General features: G+C 37.9%; 1 protein-coding gene across 1 annotated transcript; it reads right to left on the reverse strand.

The window, feature by feature from the left end:
* Window positions 1-7,391: 7,391 nt before the first annotated feature.
* Window positions 7,392-8,621, reverse strand: LOC117340411. The gene has a single exon (XM_033902172.1). The coding sequence runs from the start codon at window positions 8,619-8,621 to the stop codon at window positions 7,392-7,394; it is 1,230 nt and encodes a 409-aa protein (XP_033758063.1).
* Between the last annotated feature and the right edge of the window lie 1,841 nt (window positions 8,622-10,462).

Raw genomic sequence — 10,462 nt, forward strand, 5'->3', positions numbered from 1 at the left:
AGATCTTTTATTAGGCAAGTACCAGACACCATTTATATTGAAAACAAAATCATTTATAAATCATTTATAGAAGACAAGCAAGATTGTTAAAGTTGAAAACTTGCATTATGAAAATCAAATTGTTCAAGTACATAACATTTTTTTTTAAATAGTATCAAAATTATCATAGAAACAAAACATTCAGGACTGTGTAATAGCTGTTGCATAAAAATTAACAATAAGCATAGATAAACCTTATCAGCGAAAATCGAAAGTTCTGATAAGGAATATCATAGGGGCTGGTATATGTACTAATAGCCTGATAAAATTCATTTTAGGTTGACAGACAAATCCCTTGTTGTTACAGAGAATAAGGTGAGGTGCTGTACAAACCAAACAGTTGCCTATGTATGTACATTATATATATTAAGTTATTTTCTTTGATATAAAACACAGACTGATTTATAAAAATATGACTAATACAGTATTGCAACAAATAATGTGCTTGTTGTAAATTTTGTAAAGCTATAGTGATTGGTTTTTTCACACTTCATGTCTTGAATATTTAGATTTATAATGACTTATAAAATAATTATCGATGCGGTACCTGACTGAAATGCTGAACAAGAAAAGGAATAGTAACATATTTTGCAATGGCCTTACACTTCTTAAGCAACGATTACTGAAATAGTTTAGGTATATTCTCATTTTAAGTTAGCAATGGAAGATTCATATACATTGATAGAAGAGAGTTTCGTTGTAAACGTCAAGTAATAAACAACAACTTCTTGTTTACGAATAAAATTATCAGAAAAACTTGCCATTACTATAATTTATCAGTTACAGTGAAACAATTGTCGAGTGTAAGAGGAGCGCTCATTGCTGTATTCTATAGTATATTAATTTGGAAGAAGTACATTTGTGCAAAATCATGTTTTTTTTTATCAAAATACACAAATTACAGAAATGGTAAAGATACTAATACATTTGTAATACAAATGTAGCAAATCCCTTATTTCTATAATTAGTTTTAATTATATCACATATTAGTATAGCACACTACACTTTTAAGAGTCATACAGCAGGTGTTTTTTTCAATAAGTAATAAATGTAGTTGAAACAAGCATTACTGAATGGAGATAAATGATTCGCAATATAGCTTGTACTAACTTTGTTTAATATTAATCCATATCATGTCAACTTCTCAAGTTCAATAGTTCATTCAATTCATCAGTAGAGGGTGAGTTTACGAGCGTTTATAGCTGCGGCAGTGACATCCCCCCTACACTATACTAACCTCATATTAGTTATGAAATGAAGCTGACAGTGATACGGTAGCTTGTTTAAGCATTGTAGTTCAAAGTTAGTGCTTTTAATATGCAGGTATTATTTTCCTGCTGCTGCTTTTTAATCTTGGCAGCTTTTTATTATCTGTGACATGGAGATAAGTTTGTATAATAGTTCTGATATACATATACATTTTGTACATGGTGATATCAATTTCATTAATATTAGACCTTTTAGGACACTTGATATCTTGTATGCATTGAAAAACTAAATGGTGAAAGATGCTATTATAATGTATAATACTAGAATTTAACAATGAAAAACTTAAACAATGTATTATATTGTTTGATTGAATGCTTAGTTTTTAAGATCCTCATTGTACAAATACTATGTCTACATTTTGATTAAGAAACGTTAAATTGAAAAAAAATCACATATATATAGTGAATAGTTTTGACATACAAAACATTAATAGTACATGGTACTAAAAAATGCTATACCATTGTTAGAATTAAAGCACATTTGATTACACGAGTTCTAATAAATAACATACATATTATTTTAATTAAATTCAAACTGAAGAATCATGGAATTTTTTTTACATTAATATGACACCACATAAGTTGAACAGTGCAGTTTGCAGATTCTCTGTCAGTAACAACTGCAATCCAGTCCAAAATTTTGCAAAATGTTAATGAATGTTTCTTCATTTCCATGAAGTTGGACGTTTCCATTGTCACAAGCGTTCCAAATCAATTCAGGGCGGAAGGAAATTTTACTATAATGTCCTTAAATACAGGCTGTAACAGTTTATTACGTAACATGTAATGTTCTTTTAACAGTGCACATCTGTATGAAATATATGTATATTTGTACAGGGAAATTTCAACACATACAGTTTCCTTCATTGTCTACTATTCATCCGGTAATACCATGTCTGTGGTAATATTAGCATATACCTTTGCATACATATTGTAGTTATCCTGATTAAAATAAATTGAGAGAAATGTTAAATTTTATCTAAATGTGTATGCTTGTCTAATGACATCATTGCTGGATACAAATGGTTGTTAAGTAAAAAAAAACAATGTAAACATTCACATCTTGAAATTCTTCTCATCAAAATGCACAATATTTTAGTTTTATAACTGAAAATCAATGATATTTCAAATTCACATGGCTTTAGTGTAAATGAAGTTGAATATATTGAAATACCATATATTTCCAATGTACTAGGAAACCACAAAGTAATCATATGTACATGTAAAAACAAGAGGCCCCACAGGTCTGAATCACTCACCTGATGCAATAACGTTATGCTGGACTTTTCACTTTTCAGTTATTGTGAAGAAGTTTAAAGGAAACAGTTGACGCCAGACAGATGCTGCACAGTTGACAACATAAGATCATTTTTGAACTAAATAATACCACATGCATACAAGTCCTGTGTAGTGAGAAACTATACAGGAGTCATATGCATGTCTTATCAATTGGTAGAAACCCAGTTACAGCTAAACCGCCAAGGTGACGTATTGTCATACAGTCTCAAATATTGAGACGCATGCGAATACAGTCATCAAATGTTCACGGCGGGTTTAAGTATTCACAGCGCAGTATACCATATCATGGTCAGATCAATAGGCATCTAAAACACCAGTTTTTCTCTCAGTGAAATTTGTGAATATTAAATCCAATCGTGATTTCATTTTGGTTGTTGGCTGTTTGATAGTTTGTGTACAGTGAAATGTTGATTCCATAAACCTGAGAAAAGTATCTTGTCCAGTTTTCTTCAAATCTACATTAAAATCTCCCATTATAACAATCTTTTCATTTACATCTACAAGTGGTTGTACGTGTTCCTTCATTATAGCACAAAAGTGTGATAGCGAACAGCCTGGTTTCTTATATACAACTGCACATTGCGCAAGTATTTGGAACAGATTAAATGAAATGCAATAAAATTCTACGTCTCTTGTGGAAAACATTTCATATGTGATAACATCTAAATGAGATTCCACATACATTACAAGTCCATAGTGTGGTAGTGATTGAGAGTGCAGCACATCATTTCTAAATATTCTGAATCCTTCTAATTCAAATGTGTCATTTCTATCATCGATATAAAGTCGAGACTCTGCTATGCCCACTATATCAGCTGCAAAAACATTTGGATCTGATCTTATGTCTAAGATGTGTTTGTTCAAAGATCTGGCATTGTTGAGAAGAAACTGGACTTGCATGTGTATATTATATAGTGGATTGAAACAAAGCTGTAATCAATTTTCTGACAACCTTTGCATCTCTGCATCAACATCTTTGTCTTTTGAAAGACTGTTTTCATTGAAGTCAATTATGTGAAGGTTTTGTAGGGACCACGGAACCAAATGATTTCCCATAGACGGTAATGTTAACGTTTATCACTGTATTGCTTAAATGGAGTTTTCAACACTGGTCCAGCAGCCATAATTTTGAAGTATGTCATCTCGGAAACCTCTAAATGGAATTATAAAAAATTCTACCAATTTGAACTTTTTTTTATATGGGGGCCGCCATCTTGTATTGAATTCAGTACCAAAATTAATCTAAATTAACAACAAAATACACACTTACTTAACTCCCCCTGACAAAAACAGGCTAGCAAAAAATAACTGTTTTTCTATATATTTGACATCTACATGTATTGCCCAACCCACATATTAAAACTTTGGAAACTTCTCTCACCTAAATATCCAATCAGTAGGCCCCGATGTATTCACCTTCCTATTAAATCTTCTGCCCAAACGGGGAAAACCCACATTCTATTTTTGATTCTGTTCTGTGGTCCCTATAGAATCGTACACATTTTTTAAAATTTACCTTTTCTGAGACAGGATAGGACCATAGGGTATGATGTCCACATAGGAAGTGGCTGGCTGCAAGTCTTGGGCTGGTAGGTCAAGTCGTCTATTGGTACCGGAGATGGAGATTCCTATTAGAAAAGGACATGAAAATTGAAACAAATTTTCAATTAAAATATAAATATCTTTATGAATTTTAAATCCAGACAGATATCTTTTTGTCATACAAGATTATTGATATTGTACTACTGAAAAATATAAACAAATAATATATAGCCTGAAGATCAAGGGCAGATAACTCCCTGCTATCTCCCCACCCCCCCTTATTTCTCGCCTTAATCTAAAAAAACCTAGGACAAGAGCAATTATTTATATAATTGAGTCAAAACACACACACAGGACAGTGGGCCGGGCTAGGGACAACATAACTACCAAAATAACCATCAAAATTCGAACCGGGGTAGTGACAACAGAACAACCAATCACATCACCGAACACCGAACCGGGCTAGGGACAAGAGTACAACCAGAAAAAAACCACCAAAAATCGAACCAGGGTACTGACTACAGAATAACCAGACATACCACGGGACTTCGATACACGCTTCATACAGCTACCACTGAAATAAATACTATATTTTCGTATTAACAAGGTCTATGGCCCCCTTTATACTCTACACAGTCCCACATTTTCATTATAAACAAGCTCAGAATCTAATTTCCTGCTTAAATTCTGCCAAAATATCTCCATGATGAAAATCCCAGCCGAACATGTTCAGATGGGTCCCGTCATCTGGTGTCCAGGGACGCTGAACGGCATTGTTCTGCCTCGACCTTCTTAGTGCTTCTAGGTGGTCAGGAGAAAGATAACGAAGTCGAATGGGTTAAGTTTACTTGCTTTTAATCTCTTCCCGGTGACATCGTAAAAGCTACAATATAAACAAAGTCACTCTTACAACCTGTACGCTAAGTACAATGTACATGTGTATGTAATTGTAACAAATGTAAGTAGATAAAATAACAAATAACCGGTAACTTATAATGCCTGAAACAATGGCAACTTAAACGCAAGACAACAAACTAAGAATTTAAGGAATATACGCTTAGCTTGAGATGAAATTTGTATTGGAAATATGTTGTCTATTGAAACAAATCATAACCACGTGTTTGGAATGTTGAACAACGTGGTACGGAACTATCGAATACACAAAGTAAATAACTGCATAAAAATGGAATGACAGCTGTCTAGACCGAGATATTTCTTTCATTAAATGTTAACAATAACCAAAAACAATAAAAACTTACATAGGTGGTACTTCTAAGGTAGGCCATTTGCAAGTTTACGTTTCACACAAAGAGATGTAATCTAATATGGCGGCCATGCTGTAATGGCATGGCGAGTGGCGCTCCCTGGCGATCGATCCAAGGGGAGTAACTCTAACTCAAAAATGGTATAAACGCAGTATTGCGATTTTGACTGTGTTAAACAGTACACTCCCTGTCTGATATTTACCATATCACTAAATGTAAACCAAGTTTGACCATATGGCAATAACCAATATAATTTGGAACATATTTTTGGCATAAACAAACCTACTCTAGACAACAAGTAGAAAATGTAGGATACTACCTTAATACAAAAAATGTATTAAACCAAACAAACAAAATGTTCAAAATAAACTGACACAACATCAAGAGTATAATGACTAGGTGGGTATGCGAGTCAATAAATATGAACTCTTAACAACCTTAGGTATAAAATCTATCTGACTAGAAAATAATACAAGCTCAAATATACATGGAACTTAGGTACACGTTAAGCGTAACAATGCACATAATACTTTCAATAGTAACAGTGGGACTAGAACAATAGCTCTTATCTAATGATAAGTAATTGGCACATACTTTTGGTTTCTAAGTATATCATTGAAAAAACATATATCTTCAATATATACTAACTTAACTAAATAATGAGAGGAAAACTAGAACTATAGTTTCAAACTAACACTACTCAAACTTTTCAAACAATATATTCTCAAACCTAAGAACATCTAACTTTACATTGACTAGAACACATGCAATATAATGTCTTTGATAGAGTATTGTTTTGTATTTGACACAGTTTATTTTCCACATCCTTAGTTCTCAACAAGCATGACCATTTCAGTGACTGGACGAACATAATGGACATCTGACCCATCCTTCCTGGTCCGGACTTCTGCTTTACGAACCTTTCCATCACTATCACTCTGAATGGCATTTACCACGATACCGACAGGCCATTCCATCCTTGGTTGGTTTTTGTCCTTAAGAAGAACTACATCTCCTTCTTTCATGTCTCTAGTCTCTCGATTCCACTTTCTGCGTGTTTGTAGAGTCTGAAGATATCCTTCTCTCCATCGTCTCCAGAACATCTCCGATAAGACCTTGACCCTCTTCCACTGTTCTCTATATAAATCCTTGATGTCAAGGTCAGTGGAATTAAACAACGCTTCAGAAGATGTCTTCTGAGTGAGGAGTGTGGTTGGACTCAATATGACTGGTACTTCAGGATCTGTAGAGATCTGTGTAACTGGCCTCGAATTCATGATTGCACTCACCTCCGCCATCAAGGTCACAAGTACCTCATGGGTAAGGCTTCGGGATGATAGTTCCATGAACATCGCGTCCAGGATTTTCCTCGCCATGCCGATCAATCTCTCCCATACCCCTCCCATATGAGATGAATGGGGGGAGTTGAATTTCCAAACAAGATCTGCGTCCTTTAGGTATCTCTTAATTGGTTCGTCTTCGACATTCACAACCTCAACTGTGTTCATGTCTTTGAATACATTTGCAGCTCCCACAAAGTTTGTGCCTCTGTCGGAACGAAGTTCCTTCACATTCCCCCTGATGGCAATCAGGCGACGCAATGCATTGATAAATGAGCTTGTGCTCATTTCTTCCACAACTTCTATGTGTACAGCTCGTGTTCCGAGACATGTGAATAGAATTGCCCAACGTTTGGAGTTCGCGGAACCACCTCTGGTTTTTCTTGTTATAATGTTCCAGGGTCCAAAGGCATCAACTCCTACATTAGTAAATGGAGGAGCTGGAATTAGTCTGTCTGGCGGTAAGTCCGCCATTTTTTGGAGTTGTACACTTCCTCGCAGTTTTTTGCATGGTACACAATCATGCAGGACTTTCGAAATCAACCGTTTCGCGCCAATGATCCAAAATCCATGACTACGAATGGATCCTTCTGTGAGTATTCGTCCTTGATGTTTAACTTTGTCGTGAAAGTGTCTCACTAGCAGTTTTGCAATAGATGACTTTTGGACACTATGATTGGGTGGGCTTCCTCCAGTGGGAGACAACTTTGACCTAAGCGACCTCCAACCCGCATGATTCCATCAGAGTCGAGGAACGGCGCGAGCCTAATGATGGTTGATGCAGAAGCTATGGGTTTACTCTCCTTCAAGGACTCTATTTCCATTGGGAATTGATCGTTCTGGTGCATACGGAGAAGGAGATGTTCAGCTGCATTGCGATCCTCACGTCCGTTTGTCTCCAATGAATGCGTGTTCTTGTACCGACTTTTGAATTTTCTGATGTATCCCTTGATGCGTACGATTACGTTCACAAGTCGCCGCCAGTAAGAAAAACCTTGGAGGAGATTGTCAAGGAATTCCTCCTTGATTCCCGTTTTCCTGGTCTCAACCCTGAGTTCCTTGTCATCTTCAGGACATATAAGCGGAAAGTGTTCCGTAGCTGCTAAGTTCTGAGAGTGTTTTCGTAGATTCTCTGGTGTCTGGAGCCACTTATCTAGTTCATTAGATGAAGAAACACCCCTGGTGCCACAATCTGCTGGATTGTCTTTGGTGGAAATGTAGTTCCATTGACTGGGACTCGAATGCCTCAGTATACGTTCTACCCTGTTGCTCACGTAATTGTAGAACCTCCTGGTTTTGTTATTAATGTAGCCCAACACAACTTTGCTGTCTGTGTAGTATTGGACAGTATCAAGGTCAACATCTAAGTTGTCAATGACAATTTGGGCAAGTTCTGTTGCTAATAAGGCCCCGCACAGTTCCAATCGAGGTATGGAATGACCATGGGAGGGGGCTAGTTTAGTCTTCCCCATAACAAATCCAGTGTACTGTATCTCCTCTCGACAGACCTTGAGGTAAGCTACGGCACTGACAGCCTTCTCCGATGCGTCTGAGAAAACATGTAGCTCCGCATTCCCTGCCGTGCTGAGTGACAAAGGTACTATCATGCGTGGGACCTTGAAGTCTTTAAGTGTTCTGACTGTTTCCTTGAAGACTTTCCATTTTTTCTCCAGATCTTGTTCAATCGGTTCATCCCAGTTATAGCCTTTAGTAATTTCCCTCATGAGTATCTTCCCCTGAATAGTGACTGGGGCCACAAACCCAAGTGGGTCATATATGCTATTCAACTCTGACAACATGCTGCGCCTTGTTAGTGGTGTGTTGCTAGTCTTCACTTCAATGTCAAACTTGAACTCATCGGAGGCCATATCCCATTCAAGGCCCAGACTCCTGTGTGTTGGTAATGGGTCTTGCTCCAGTCTTAATGATTTGACCTCTTTACCCAGATCTTCAACCGGGAAGGCGCTAATAACCTTAGGATTGTTTGAGACAATCTTGTGCAGTCTAAGGTTACCCCCCTACTTAAGAGCCATCTGTGTTTTTTCTATGAGACTTATGACCTCATCTTCTTCTGGTAACGACGCGAGAGCATCGTCAACATAACAGTTCCGCTCTACTAAATCTTTTACGGTGGGGTCAACGTCCTGGCTATCCACACTTTTTTTAAGCCCGTAGTTGGCAACAGCGGGGGAGGGACTATTCCCAAACACATGAGCCCGCATGCGATACTCAATAAGTTCAAGGTTAGGATTGTTGTTTCTGTACCAGAAAAATCGGAGGTAGTCACGATGGTCTTCCCTGACCAAAAATGAGTAAAACATTTGCTCTATATCCGCTGCGAAGGCAACTCGGTCCTTTCGGAATCTCAGAAGTATACCTAACAGTTCGTTGGTCAGGTTAGGACCTGAAAGTAGGACCTGATTCAGGGATATGCCGTTGTAAGTTGCTGATGAATCGAACACCCCTCTAATTTGATCTGGTTTTTGAGGATGGTACACACCAAATATGGGCAGGTACCAGACTTCGTCTGAAGGGGTTGGGGCTACCTCAGCCGCACCGGAGCTCAAGACTTTGTCCATGAATGTGACAAAATGTTCTGTCTTGGTAGGATTTCTTTTGAGTGAATTGTCTAGTATCATAGCACGTTTGAAAGCCATTCTACGATTATTGGGCATCCGGTCGCGTGGTAGACGAAATGGTAGAGGTGCGATCCAATTACCATCTTCATTTCTGAACATTTCCTTCTCCATTATACCTACGAACTGTCGATCTTCCACGGAAGTTCCAACCTTGTCATCGTTCTTTGTCCTTTGGAAGAGAAGGTCATTGTTGTTTAACATAATGTCTTCTTTTACCATCAGCTGATTTTTGCATGGTTCAAATATAGTCCCTCGGCCATCCTTAAGTACGCTCGTTTTTCGCGCATGAACTTCGGTCATTGAAGGTTTGTGAATGTTACCGATGCAGACGTCTCCAATAACAACCCATCCCAACCCTAGTTTCTGAGCGAAGGGGGAGTTCTTTGGACCGGTAATCTGTTAAACTTGATGGACATCTGGAATGTCCCTTCCCAATAAAAGTCCTATGCTACAGTCGGCCCTGTATGGCAATATAGGTACATCCTTCAGGTGGTCCAAATGTTGTATAACTTCTGGTGTAGCGATTTCCGATCGGTCTTCTGGTATGTCTGTACATTCTAAGAGTGCTGGCAACTGCCTTCGGTATGTATTGTTCATAGATTCCACCGTGTAACCAAACGCTTTTCGCCCACTCATCCCGAAACTGCCAGAACAAGATGACAAAGTGTACTTCACCTCCTCCCCAACAACATTCATGGCATCGAGGAGGTCCGGCGACGCTAGGCTGTGATTACTCTGATCATCTAAGATGGCATACACGTTGACCGACTTCTCTGGGTGATTATTAGGGTACCTCCCTGTGAAATCTCCACACACCGATGTACACTTAGCGGTAATGCTCTCCCTGTCGTGATGAGTTCCGGGTTGTGCATTCTCCGTCAGCAGGTGTGTTTTTGGTGTTCGTGGCTTTCTGTCCTTTCATCTTATCTTTCCTCATTCCGTTGCTGTTTGAGTTAAAGTGCATACAAGTAGGATGATGAGGTGACCCACATTCTTCACACTTGATGTTAGCCTTACATTCTCTCGCTATGTGAGAGTCCTCGCAACATTTAAAGCACATTCTGTTGTCG

Source organism: Pecten maximus, chromosome 13 (genome assembly GCF_902652985.1).
Source record: "Pecten maximus chromosome 13, xPecMax1.1, whole genome shotgun sequence".
Lineage (NCBI taxonomy): Eukaryota > Metazoa > Mollusca > Bivalvia > Pectinida > Pectinidae > Pecten > Pecten maximus.